This window comes from Neodiprion pinetum, chromosome 2, assembly GCF_021155775.2.
Source record: "Neodiprion pinetum isolate iyNeoPine1 chromosome 2, iyNeoPine1.2, whole genome shotgun sequence".
NCBI lineage: Eukaryota > Metazoa > Arthropoda > Insecta > Hymenoptera > Diprionidae > Neodiprion > Neodiprion pinetum.
Window position 1 is genome coordinate 24,619,617 of NC_060233.1, and position 15,132 is coordinate 24,634,748.

The following is a 15,132-nucleotide window of genomic DNA, read 5'->3' on the forward strand; positions in this document are numbered from 1 at the left end:
CACGCGGATACAGCGGAGCGAAGATAGTCGCGAATGAATTGAATTCGAGTGGAAAAAGGTATCGCCGGTGATACATGTATGGTTCATGACGTAGAAATTTTATCGGCGAAATATTTTCAGCTGTGTGTAAGTTATTGGTGTAAAACAATGTATCCTGAGTAGTGACTTTTACGTGAACAATCAAGGCGATGGTTAATCTTGGAGTTTCTGCAGTCTATTCCACTTATAAATAAGCTGATATTACCCTCGATCAAGCTCAATTTGAGGATGTGTCAGGTGTACACCTATACGGAGATGATTTCTGACAGATGGCCTTGAATCGGTCAGAATCCACCTCTGTAGGTAAACAATCTAGTCAAAAACAATATTGGATTGAAATAATTGCGGAATTTATTATGGAGTGAACAAGTGCACCTGAGATCAATCTACTTGAATTAAGGGCAAACGATGTTCCCTCGAAATAGGGAAACGAAATAAATCGACGGATTTGCATGAAATAGTTCGCACTATTCAACCTATTAATAATTATTGAGGAGAAAATTGTACCTCATATCTGATTTGAATAAATAATAGCTCACTTTGCTTTCCAAATCCAGAATTATATGCATATTATGCTAATACGGGGAGTAATTTACTTTACAAAAGCAAAGTAAAGAAAAAAAAAACTCGCTTTTTGTAGTCGAATTAGGACTGTTTTTTGGTAAATTTCAACACCACCAATTTTTCGACGTGTATTTTTTTTTACGAATATCTTGTAAACCTGCAGTAGTTGAAGTAGTATGAATGTAGTCGTAGAAGTAGTACGTTGTGTTTTTATATTTTGTTAAATATTTCAACGTCGTCAAATTTCGAACAACTCATCCAAATTGCTCCTTTTCGTTTTTAACTTTGCCTTTATAGATAATTAGTGAATCACTCAATACGGAATCCGCTTTACTCGCTTCAAATGTTTCCACAAAGAGCAACGGCGGTGAATCACCAAACGGTCGATTTGTCACTCTGTTTAACAAACTGCCGACGAATGCTTTAGTAAGTTGTACTAATGTAATCTAGACACCTACGTGTTTCGTATATATATATATATATATACATATACATGGCTATATACATGTATACTTAATCTCTTGGGAAGGATGCAAGGAAGATAAGAAGTTGAGGCGCAGTTCTATCGAGCTGCAGGGAGTTCGATATAATTGTAATAAATAACACATCTCGAGACCTCGAAAGTTTTGAAATATGCTAATACTTTTATACCACTTGATAATTATACATGGGTAACGGGTCATTTCACGGAAATGTCCCATAGTCAGTTTAACATGAAGTATGAAATACCTATCAACAAAATGTATCCGGTGTTAAATTATTGCCTGTATTTATAACGTTTCCATGAAGTAAACCAGTAGGATCCGTAACATGCGGGCGATCTACGAACCTTCGGCCATCTTTTTGTGGTGAAATTTTCGAATTTGCTGAAATTTTTTCACGTTTTAGGACCGGACGTCGAATTTTTATATTTCCTGTCATCGAAAAAAATTTATGGCTTATGTTTTTTTGTTGTGAAAATGTTACATGTTTCCAAATATAATATCTATTTTGAGATGGATCATCAGAAAGTGCCGGAAAAATACGTTTATTTACTTTTTCAGTCAGATATGTATGTGTGAAGACCCAAAAAATAAATTGTTTTTATTTCTTCGTTTCAAAAAGTGGAGTTCCGGAGTATATTCTAAAATTTTCAGAGTGAGATCGAAACGGGATAACGATTGAATTGGTATATTTTTATACAGATCTCAAATTTTCGGAGTATGAAAACAAAAATTATTTAATAATTTGTTTGCTTCTATTATGTGAAAGAATACATATGTTAAAGTATATCCTGAAGTGTTCAGAGTCGATAGAAAATGAGTCCATCCATCATTAATGATGAATGGATATTTCAGTGATCTGGAATTTGACGGCATATCCAAATTTCGTCAATATCAAAATTTTGACTCAAAAAAGCTGGCCAAAATTTGGCGAATCAGCCTATATACATAATATACATAAAATACAATCATTCAAAGAAACTATGATAAATATACTTGTTGAAATAAAATTCTACAATGTGTGGTCTAAATTTTGCACAAAAGATTATGTTAATTATCTTTTTATAATAATAACAATAATAATAGTATCCACACACGCGTGAAGATGTAAAATAGATTTTTCTCTCTATAAATAAATAAACATCGTGTATTAAAAATATTTTTAAAATTATCTGTGGCCGTTAGAATTGATGATTCCCGAGAACTGGTGCGTGGAATTCATCACATACTTCTGCGCAGTTGGAAGAAGGAAAAAGTTTGTGTCATGATGTATTAATATAAACGTACGGAGGCGCCGAAATATCTCGGCAATTTTTTTTCATTCCCATTTATATTATACATCCGAAGTATGACGATATACGCATGTATACGATATTTGACATGTGCGCCTTCAGAAGAAGCAAAGATTTGAAACCTCTTTTTGCTTGAACGCGTGGGCCGGACCTATCGGTTTTTTTGTTTTTTAATTTTAAGTAAAGGTACGCTCCTACCACTAAAAAAAAAATGGGTGCGTGTACTTATGTACGCGCGTGAGAAGTTATACTTCTTTGGCATCATTAAATAATAAATATTCAACATTGATAATTTAATAATATTTAGTATTAATTATATTAAATAATGATATTTTAATTTATATCAATAAATAATACATACGGATAACTAACCTCAATTATATTGGAGCACTTGAAAAAGTATTTTAGCACAATTTTTTCACTAATATTCACAAATTTTTCGAGACTTAATGAATTCGGTTGAGTGGGAAACTTCATTCTGCTAATTTTGTGTTACAGTGATGCGCGCGCATCTTGTTTCGAGACCTAATGAATTCGGTTGAGTGGGCAACTTCATCCTGTTAATTTTGTGTTACAGTGATGCGCGCGCATCTTGAAATTTCACTCTCATCAGTTTTTCATAACGCGCCTAAAGAAGTATAACTTCAAAAAAAAGTAAACGAAGTTGAAGTTCGTAACATAACGAGATGTTGAGAGCAAAATTATCAATTTTAAACATGACAATGACCTTGAAGATATCTAGTTATTACGATTCCGATGTACTAAACATTGTTTCAAAAGCACGACGTAGTGTGTCGAACCATGAGCTCGTAAAATTAAAAAACAGGTTTTAAGATCGCCTACTATTTCGAAAACAAAACTTTTCAACGTGTTCCAGGTTGTTCTAGTCGTCCAGTTCAGTGTTCCATAGGCACCGTGTAGTGAGTCGAATCATGCAGTCGTAAAATCCAAAAACCCATTTGGTTTGTCTCACTGCGTTATACTTTCGGAACAATGTTCAGTACCACCAAAACACCTTGAAAACTTTATCCTCGGAAACCTAGGTGACCGAAGACCCCGTTCTGGAATTTTACGAGTCCAAGGTTCGATACACTACATCGTACATTTGAAACAATGTTCAATACGACTACAATAACCTAAAACAATCGAAAAAAGTTAGATTTTCCAAAAGTGGAGGGCTAGTAAAAAATATTTTGCAGCTTTTAGCGACCCCGGGTTGACTGTTTTGGAAAATTGTTTAGAACAACTAGAACAAGCCGGAACAGCAAAAAAAAAGTTCGATTTTCCAAAAGTGAGGGGCTCGGTCAAAAAACGGTTTTTACTTTTGTCTTATTGTATTCTGTAAATCATGAATACAAACTTTTGGAACAATGTAGAACAAACCTAGAACAATTGTGAACGATATTCAAAACATTAATTTGCTGAAAGTGGGGAGGCTAACTTCACGTGGGTGAATTTCAGATCTTCCTATAACGATGTAGAATAACGATTTGTCTTGAAAATACATCGAAATGATCTCGACCAACTTCAACCTCATAAAAATGATTGACAATTGAATTTTGTCAATAACATTTGTGGGCTTGGATTTTTTTTCAGACCAATTCAACAAATTATCAATTTTAGTCGCAACAACCGGGGTGGAGTTGAAATTCCGAGTTTGAAAAGTTCCGAAAGCGGCAAACTTGGAATTTTTTTGTGAAGAAAGTTAAAGTATAGATATCAAATTATGACGAAACATCAGAGTTTCGAATGGTCCCAAACCTAATGTTCAAAGTTCCGAAAGGACAAAGTGCCGAAAGGGTGTAATTCGGCCAAGTAAAAGATCCGAAAATGCGAATATGAGAATATTTAAAAATCTGAGACATCGAAATTCCGAATGATCGAAGATTTTCAGCTCTGTGAATTTCTGGCTTGGTGAAATTTTACGCTCGGAATCCAGGTAATTCAGATTTCCGGTTTTTCTGATTCTTTACACCCACTCGCTGAATATTAATTTTCGGAATCTTACTCCGTCGAAACTTTATTTTCCGGAACTTTGCTCTATCGTAAATTGAATTTTCGGTATCTTGCATTTCGGAACTTTGTTGTTTCGCGAAAGTTTGATTTCTCTACTTCAACTTTCGCTACCAATAGTTCGGATTTAAGCGCTTTCGGAACTTTTCAAATTCGGAGTGTCAACCTTGCCCCCAACCTTTCGTTTCGATACCTAAGCCGAATAGATTTCAAGGGATTTATCCATTAGCGGAACGGATGAAGAGCTTTTATTTATGTAGCTTATACACGTAGGAGGATATCATTGGAATGTCATTTCACTTTAGTTCGTTTGCACCCCTCTAATTTATTGATAATGTACGTCGTTAAAGAGATTGTCAGACATGCGCATATAGATCCTGGATACATAAAAGAATTGAGAGTGGCGGGTACCAATTCAGAACTTTGCCCACCACTTACCAATACATGGGGTATTCACTGACAATTACTCCAACAGCCTCTCGCGTCACAAGTTATATTCCGTCAAAACTTTTACTGATTTTGAGGTTACATCAGCACTGTGAAATCACCGATTTTTCAATGGGCAAATTTTTGTTATTTATAAATTTTCAAACACTTCCATACTTCCACCTTTTTCGAAAATTCTCAAGAATATGCCATATCATCTTTCTGTATTTTAACTTGTCTATTCTTGAACTTTCTACGTTTTTAAATTCTGGGAATTGAATCCTCCTGTTACGCGAAGACGCTAATTTTTAAAATAGTAACAAAAAGAGAAAAAGAAACTCATTTCAGCTTCTACATAATTGCAACATACCGAGTCATTTATTCGTCGCTAAATGCGTGGCTCAGGTGAGAGAAGGGAAGAGCCGCTTATACGAGCGGTTCTCGAATAATATATAATGTCTCTGTATTTTTTAACATTCAATCAGATGTCTCATTTTTTTTTTTCTTTTTTTGTGACAAATTTTTCTAAAACGTTGCTTACTGATCTTGGTGATGGAAAAATTGCTAAACTTCTAAATGAAATGAAAACAAAAAACATGCAAACGATCTGAAAACGACGTGAAAAAAAGGAAAGATGCATTCTTGAGAATTTTTAAAAAGGTTGAATACTTATAACTCGGAAACCGCTAGGTGAAAGAGCGGAAAAACAAAAGAATCGAGACATTTTTACTTAGGTGTAATTATCACTGGCTTAATAGTTTCAACCGAACTAACGAAGATGAGGTCAGAACCCGATCGAGTTGCCGTGGAATGCTTCATATACGTGTCTGCAACATATGTAGATATAGTAACGTGTCCAGGATCGATAAGAGGGCTCTTGAATGACTCATGTAATGCATCCATCCACTTGTTTTCCTCCACTCTGCTGCCGAATATAGGTATACCCTGTCCCTGGGTAAAAGTATGTAAGTGTAAGCCGTGCACGCCATATTTGTTTTATATTCCTACGTAGGTATTATCATTTATACACCAGGTTATTCTGTGGCAATTTAACATTGGGTAAGTACGCCTGTATTTGTGCAATTTAGGGTACATTTCTTACCGAGATCAGTCTACACTTATGCAATTTAGGGAGTGAATGAGACGGCCATTCGTGAACAATGAGTCAAATGTCTGTTCGTAAAACGGATGTACTTCCGAATGCCGAAATCTAAGCAAATTGTGGTAAAATGTACCATCGATTGTACAAACCTAAGCGACTTTACTTTGTTCGTTAACCTTTGAGTCATAGTGTTAAGTATTCTTACCACCTATTTTATGTTCATTTTTTGTATGTTTTGAAAACTTTTTAACATATTTCTTCTCGGTTTTTTGCTATGTCTCGTAGTATACTAATGGATTTTCAATAGTTGCGAGTAATTATTGTGATATAATGTAAAGAATCATCGTTGGAAACAAATTGATTGAAAGAAATCGTGAACATTGAGGGAATAATTCATTTTCGAGAAAGTTACCCCTCTACACATATATATGTTTTACACAAATTATAAGTTTTTGGCTTCGCTGATTACGAATGTGAATTCAGATTTAAAAAATTCAGTATGGCGAATCCAATCAGTGACCCCGAAAACTCCTGCATACGATTTTTTTGACCGTATTTGATCAAATTCGAATTTTTCGGCCACCATATTGAATTTCTGAAATTGATTTCAGATTCGTAATATTCGACCCCAAAAACCCTTGACCAGATTCGATCAAATTTGACATTTTCGTTCGGCATATTGGATCCACCATCTTGAATTTTTTAAATTCGATTTTGGATCTGTAATCAACGACCCCGAAAACCATTGCATAGAGTTTTTAGACCGGATTTGATCAAATTAAAAATTTTCCATCATATTAGATCCACCATCTTGGATTTTTGAAATTTGATTTCAGATCTGTAATTAGCAACCCCAAAACCCAGAGAATACTATCTTGTGAAAGTTGACTCGGCACAATAATGTGTCACTCAAAGGGTTAAATTACTTGCGTGTGACATTTTCACGTATTAACCCGTTATAACATACCTACTCACTTATGCGGACCGTTTGATCGAATTTTATTGCCGTGTAGAATGCGGCGTCTATTTAACACGACTTGAATTCTAATCAGCGCCGGAAATACTCTTGAATACACGCCTCGTACGTGAAAACTTGAGCTGTTAAAATTTACCATACCATATTTGTTTTTTAAGCTATACCTGAATCTTTTTTCTGTATGTACATACCTAACATCTTACTGATGCGACAAAGTTGCGCTCACAATTTGGTGAGAAATTTGATTTTTTACATCAAGAAAGAAATAATCGCACCATTTTTTTCCCCTTGCGGTTAACAGGAATTTTTTTAATTTTCAGCAACCAGAAAGTTTTCAATACGTTTGTGGCAAACTTTTTCTATATGTTGCAAAATGTATAAATTTTTAACATGTACAGCAGATATTAATATAATTCATGGGTCCACAAAAGTGTGTGTGTATGTATGTAGTATAAGCACTTCGTAATACCAAATAATACGTTTATCAGCGCCATTTCCGGTTGAAGTGGAAACTTTTCTGTACACATACCTATGTATATCATATCTGTTCAATAGATAAAAGTATATACATGTGTATTTTGTTCCGGTTAATCTTTATTATTATTTGCGATGATTCTTCAGGCGTTTCAGGCTCCTTTTTGTTGTTACACATTGCAGTGCGTTTATTGAAAAGAAATGTATGATTTCGTAAATCAGCAATAACTGTGGACCGCATTGTACAAAAATTCTGCGGACGCCTGACGATCGAAAAAGTACAGAACGAAGAATATATAAACGATTACGAAAATGAACAAGACAAAAAAAAGCATGTTATTTCAAATTGGGATACATGAAATTTATATTTTCAAAGTGCGCGCTAATCGTTACTGTCAATTTCTAAACCTAAGTAAAACATAAAAAGTTTGAAGAAAATTAAGATTCTTTAGTTCAAAGTGATTGTGCGTAATTGTGGACATGAGCTGCAAAAAATAAAAACAAATCTTAAACTTCTAGTATTACGTACGTATAAGATATGGTGGAACACGTTGTTTCTTTATAATCCGTAACGAAGGTACTAAGGTATTCGAGTACATATTAATTCGTTCTTGATACGCGCAACCATGCATAGTGTAATGATAGATACATGCATCGTGGCTTACATGCTCATAGAATCAATTTGTGTACACACGGAATAACGGACGATGTAATAAAGAAACACAATTAACCCCGAAAAATTAACGGTAAACATTCCGAGATGTAGTTCTCAAATTATCATGATAATAAAAACGTCACCTTTACACCTTTGCACAGCTTGTGGCAGTCGGTGAACTTGACTTTTTAATTGCACGTGTATACCCAATGCGTGTGTACAGCTGTTACACTTGATATTTGATTAACTTTCAGACTTGTCGGAAAGTAAGATAATGCCTGTACCATAGAAAATGCGAAAAGCTGACGCAGTTGATGAATTATCTCTGTTAGGCATGTATTTTGCACGTGTAATCTGGTTAACAAACTGTGCAGTAGGGTGGGCCAAAAAAAATGAGTATTTTTTTTTTTACTTTATACTCTGAAAATCGGTTGCTAGATACCTCTAAAGAATTCTCACCAAATATGAGCTCTTAATTTTGATAACAAGGTCCTCCGCTTTACAATTTTGCATTTTTTCCTGAGTATTAGAAACAAAAATTCATATCTCTTTGACAACTGTTCGTTAAAAAATATCTCTCCTCATATTCTTGTAGGAAATCGAACGCTCTACAAAAAAGGTCTCTTACAATTTTTTCGTAAACCTTACCGTTTAAAAGATATCAAAGCTTAAAGTTTGATTATTTTAAGAGAAATTTCTGTTTTGCTTATGAATTTTTTAACTCGCTAACAAAAAATTTTGATGAATTGCACAACTCATAGTTTTGTAGGAAATTAACTGCTCTACAAAAATGGTGTCTTATGATTTGTCGATTAAGTTAAGCGTTTAAAAGATATTCATCGTCAAACTTCAATGCATACTAATTTTAACAGTTTTTGATGAATAATTCGAAAAATTTCAATTTAATTTATAAGTTTCATGAAAATTTATTCCAATGTGAGTTCCTAAGAAAAGAGGAATGTTTTAAACTATTTTTCTTTTATTTTTTTAGTTTTATATAATATATATTTTTTAATTTTTAATTTCTAATATATATTTTTATACTATTTTTCTTTTATTTTTTTAGTTCTATATAATATATATAACTATATATATACTATAATATATAGAACTAAAAAAATTAAAGAAAAATAGTTTAAAACATTTCTCTTTTCTTAGGAACTCACATTGGAATAAATTTTCATGAAACTTATAAATTAAATTGAAATTTTTCGAATTATTCATCAAAAACTGTTAAAATTAGTATGCATTGAAGTTTGACGATGAATATCTTTTAAACGCTTAACTTAATCGACAAATCATAAGACACCATTTTTGTAGAGCAGTTAATTTCCTACAAAACTATGAGTTGTGCAATTCATCAAAATTTTTTGTAAGCGAGTTAAAAAATTCATAAGCAAAACAGAAATTTCTCTCAAAATAATCAAACTTTAAGCTTTGATATCTTTTAAACGGTAAGGTTTACGAAAAAATTGTAAGAGACCTTTTTTGTAGAGCGTTCGATTTCCTACAAGAATATGAGGAGAGATATTTTTTAACGAACAGTTGTCAAAGAGATATGAATTTTTGTTTCTAATACTCAGGAAAAAATGCAAAATTGTAAAGCGGAGGACCTTGTTATCAAAATTAAGAGCTCATATTTGGTGAGAATTCTTTAGAGGTATCTAGCAACCGATTTTCAGAGTATAAAGTAAAAAAAAGAATACTCATTTTTTTTGGCCCACCCTACTGTGCAGTGTACATTTATACTCCGTGTATAAGGTATACATAATCTTGAACGAGGAACGCTGAAATTGAGGTAATTTTTTTCTTTCTTTCCTTCTTGCTATACGACTTCTGTATTTATCGTATTAGTCGTCGATGTCGTGATTCCTGCTGCAGACTTCGTACGAGAAGACAAATAATACTACCAACACCTTGAATTAAACTTACTCAACGAAAGATATAAAAATTTTTATACGAAATCGAAATATTTATGAATAAATTAATTATGATTGACCAATCATCTATGTCTAATACCGTCTATTCTATACCTAGGGCAATATGGACAGAAGACTTCGTTGCGAGCTAATTGCACTTTCGTTTTATTACATTGAGTTGATAAAGAGTAAAATACGCTTTGAACATTGACTTTGACCGTTAACCATTTCAGTCACACATTTTTCAGCTCAATATTTTGGGTTATTCAAAGTAACAAAGATCATTTGAAGTTGTAAATAAACTGTGATAAGGCTCGGACATGGAAATTTTTGAAGTGGGACGGTCTGAGCATCCTACTGTGACTGAAATGGTTAAATACGAGCCTGGCGCGTGTGCCATTAGATGGCATCTTTACATATTTTGGATCAATAATATAATAAGCCGTAATTTGCGTCTTCAGTACCTTGTAGGTTTTATGATTTCTCAGGATTTTTCATGTTATTATATGTGTAAGTTAAAATTAGATCCTTTAAGCGTTGCTGTAAAGTTCGCTTACGCACTTTATACTCATAGAACGCAAGGTGCCGTAGTTTCACTTTTTGTGCCAGCGCGTTAACTGCAGACCCAGTCTTTCGTGCTTTCCTAAGCTGTGGTTAAGAAATAATCGTCATAGACATTTCTTTGGTGCAGTAGCCAAGCACTCGTAAAGCGCGCTCGTAAAAACAGCAATTATTCATACTTCGTTGTTTCTAGACGGGTCTGAGGAATGCAAATGAAAGACACCGGAAGATTCATAATGAAAATAATAATAATAGGAAAGAAAACTGGACGCGTAGTTTGTTTGCATTTTTTTTTTCTTATATATCAAACTACTTTTTTGGTAAAAACTGCCGAGTTTTTTGGTTCCACATGGTCCCTGAAATATTGTTAGGTCTGGAAAAAATACAAAATTTATATTATTTATTGAAATGATAATAAATAAAAAAATGCGTAATTTTCCACTTTTTGTTATTTTTGTTGGTCCGACTTGTTGGATCTGCCAATTTGAATTTTTGAATTTCGAGTTCAGATTCGTAATCAGTCACCCCAAAAATCGTGCAACATGGAGTTTTATCAAAATCAAAAACTTCTTGAAATGACATCCGCCATATTAGATCGGCCATTTTGAATTTTCGAACTTCGAGTTTAGATTCCTAATCAGCTACCGTAAAAGCCTAGGTATCAAGAATTTCGAGTAAATCGTGTGTAAGGAAAAATGTATGCGTGAAAGGTTTAATATATTGGAGTCTATAACGTGGACGGGGTCAGAACAAAATGACGTTGAAGCGGATAATCAGCTGGTTCTTTTAACCGCAATTTTTGCAAATATGAAGGTACGGAGAATTTTTGAATTTTTCTTTTGTGACAATGAGTCAATGTAAATTGAAATATGCGATGAACGACCACTTTCGGAAATAAATATTAATTATTTAGTTCCATAGTAAATTCACTGCTACCAGGTGGCGTCTTCTAAATTTAAAGATCTTAATATTCTTGTCAATTTCTTTCAGTTTTCTTTTATTTAATTTCATACTTCAATCCGTACGAAACTATCTTCCCCCTCGGCTGAAAAACATCTATAGTTGAATATAGAATTCTAACGACTCGATTCCATGGTTTAATGACAATAGTGCGTACCAAACAAACGATGCAAATTATATTAAAAATAAATTATCGCCCGCACCGCAGGGAAGAACCGAAGATTGGTTTGAAAATTGTATTTACATACTGACTTTACCTATGCATATAACGTACATACATTAACTAACCGTGTTCACACGTGGTTATATGTAGAAGTAGGTCGAATGTAGTCTTGTAGGATTAGGCGAGGTTTCTTTATGTCCCGAGTTTAGTGGAGCTGAATTAATAAGATTTAATGCTTTGATGGTACAGTGACGTCACAGAACAAGGAACCCATAAACGATCGATTGATTTGTTTGGCCGTAGGCGTGTGTACGTTTTATATCTCGTTTTATATTCTTCCAGGTCTCATCTATTGTGTCTTCGTGCAGTCTACCCGTTTCACATTCACGATATTTATCATCTTCGACCCGAGTTCGTGATGACGTACGTTTGCGAAAATGATAACGGATTCATCCTTCGTGTTCTCAACCGTCGATTTTCGTTACCCCTTCTGATGACAAACGCTTTTATGTATTGTTCAGTTTCAATGGATAGAATATGTACTTAGCAATATGCAGAACATATTGATTGTTTGATAATCCGCCGTTCTTCTGTTCAGCGATGTTGTAATACGCAATCGATGCGTATGTGATGTATAATTTGACTCTGTTTTAACGTGTTCGGAAAAGACCTCGAATTCGGAGTATGTGCAGATCTAATTTTGTGAACAGTATTCGTTCGAACTTGCCAAGTGATTTCTTTAGCATTCAAGATCTTGAGGCGAGACATTTTTTTTTCTTAACCAAATTTATGAAGGATGAAAACTGTCCTTATAAAAAGTCTTACAATTTTATAACTGTATGCAAGGATGTCCCATATTTAGGGTGTTGACAAATTTTTTCAAGCATACTCCGCAAATCAATTTCAAATAATTGTATGCTTGAAAAATCTCGTCAACACCCTAAATATGGGACACCGCACTGTATACATCCTAAAATTCAAAGAAAGAAGTCAACTTCATTTTCTTGGTAATCCAGTACAAATATCAATCAACCCTCGTGGGATATTGCGAGCAGATGTCAAAGTAGTTCATCTGCGGTCGTGTGATGCATGGGAAACTTTTCCTACACGACGCAATCATTTTCATGAACATCAATTACGCAAACAGAATTCAATTACCTCTTACGCTTCGATACATTCCTAAGTATATATGTATAGACCGCAATTCATTCATTTCTCGCAACGGTGCCATCAAGAAGCGGGAATGGTATACCGATAATTGTGTGGCGTTCTATATTGCCGATCGTGAGAATAACTGTAATAGCGACGGAGTAATGACATTAACGAATATGCCACAACGGTTTTGATGTGACTATGAGATTTTCTTCTTCGGGAAACCTAACTTTCACGCATGTACGGATATGAGACACTTTTTTTCAGACTTGATAAAAGAACACACTTTACTGTAATGGATTGCTAGCTTTTAAAAACGTGCAATCTGTGAGCTCTATAAATATGAAAATCTATGAAAAAGTAGCCTGACATCAATATTATTATCCCTTTGAAGCATACGTACACTTTTCCTTGCAGTCAAAATCTTTGAAACATGAGAGTTCTCGCGTTCGCAGATTTTGAAAATGGGGTCAGATCTGAGAATTTTTCAAAATTCAAAATGGCGGATCTAACACGAGTGAATAGGATACATTTTTCGTACTTTCAGTTCGCCATATTGGATCCGCCATCTTCAATTTTGAAATTTCGACGTCGGATTCGTTTTTAGCAACCCCAAAGACGCAGGATTACAGAGTTCGACTTTTCTAGTCCCCGTAACTTTCCCACAATCACATTTACTCTGTAAAAACAGACATTTTCAATACTGTTTATTTATAGCGCCCCCTATATTCACAGAACCATCATAATCCCACTTAAAACATCAACATTGACATCATAGAAAGTCAACTATGAAAACAAAATTATAGCTTTATCTCAAAAATTGAATGTAAATCTTGAATAACTGTTTCAAAAAATATGTTTCATATATGAGACGCTGTGTTGGAAAAGGTTATGAAACTGAAGCCTCTCGTTCTAAACTTGATTTTCGAGTAAACAGTGCCTCAGTTGTCTGAGCTTAACTGCGGACGCATATATAACGGCGAGCCTTGGAAAAATTGTCGATATCTATCACCGTATACGATTATACATATATACAGAATATACCTGCCTTACATTTACTCCTAACAAGGATTTATTTCTCTCTCTTTCTTGGGTACCGGACGCTTTTATAGGAACCGATTGCTAGAGTTCCTTGGAAACTTATAATATTTGCCATCATTTTTCCGGAAAACAAATATTTGTGTAGAAAAAATGCCTCTTCCCGGTTTAAAAAAATTGAAGGTTAATTTTTGCGCTATCAGTTGTTATAATAGTTTCAAAAATACCGAGTAAACTGTTATATACTGTGCATATGCGACAGGGCGATTCAAAACGAATGGTTAATTTCGTGCCATGGCGTAACCGTAGAAGCTTATGATTGGCTGAGTCATTGGCGTAGACAGGGGAAAGCCCTTCGGTTGCGACAAATACCGTCGATTTGGCGCTGTCGTCAATTTCACGTAAGGTCTCCTATAAGCTACTTTATAAGTTTACAAGTGATGGTTAAGTCACAGCATATTCATTTGTAAGTCGGAAGATATATTACCGCAAAATTTCCTCACCATCAAAATGCACTTTTTCGGTCTTAAACCGGATTAACCAGTCAATGAAAATTAGCTGTAAAGATTTTCTTTCAGAACTCTCCATTTAATCGGATGGTGCTGTAAATGGTCTGTATAAAATCGATTCAATGTAATCATGGCCGTTGGTCACGGACTGTGAAACAAAACGCATGAAAAAAATAATTCTAGAAATTTTTTTTTGGAACCTTTCATTTAATTGATCAATTCTGTACATTTGATGGGCTCGTCCAGCAGTAATTTTCGAACCAATTAGGAAATATTTTCTGTAAATTTGTGGTATGGTTAGTTAATCGATCAGATAGTTAGTATCAAGTTTTTACGGCGTAAAAATAGTCATTAACTCGGCGTGCAGATCTATACCTATGGTATAATATCATATCCATATCGATGGTCAAACCTGCTTATGTTACATACAAATACCTACCGCCATGCTTATCACCTTCTTTCTCTTTCTGTTCTTAGGACCAGTACGAGAATCTCTCGTTGCACACACAAAAAGGTATCGAATTTCTGGAGCGATATGGACATTTCATACGTGATAGATGCACCATCGAAGTTGAGTACGCCGCAAAACTAAGGTAATTATCGTTTTTCGATCATACATCTTACACCTATATCTCCAAAAAGCACCTCATTGCAGGTGTAAAACCGTTGTGCCAAGTACATTAAAGTGGCAACTACCAATAAAAATTTACGATGCAACTAACAAGGAAGGTATCCCCAGGTCGATCTTTCTGATTTGATTTCTTTTGTAACGCGTTATAGTAGACTAAAAATTAAGCGACACGTATG

At 34.4% G+C, this 15,132-nt stretch overlaps 1 protein-coding gene across 5 annotated transcripts in view; it reads left to right on the top strand.

Moving 5' to 3' along the window:
- Positions 1 to 15,132, top strand: part of Cip4 (formin-binding protein 1-like Cip4) — a 45,574-nt gene that overhangs the window by 9,005 nt on the left and 21,437 nt on the right. For all 5 annotated transcript variants that reach the window (XM_046609590.2, XM_046609593.2, XM_046609591.2 and 2 more), the window contains exon 2: positions 14,803 to 14,918. In XM_046609590.2, coding sequence (XP_046465546.1) covers positions 14,803 to 14,918 — 116 coding nt within the window. The remainder of the gene's footprint in view (positions 1 to 14,802; positions 14,919 to 15,132) is intronic.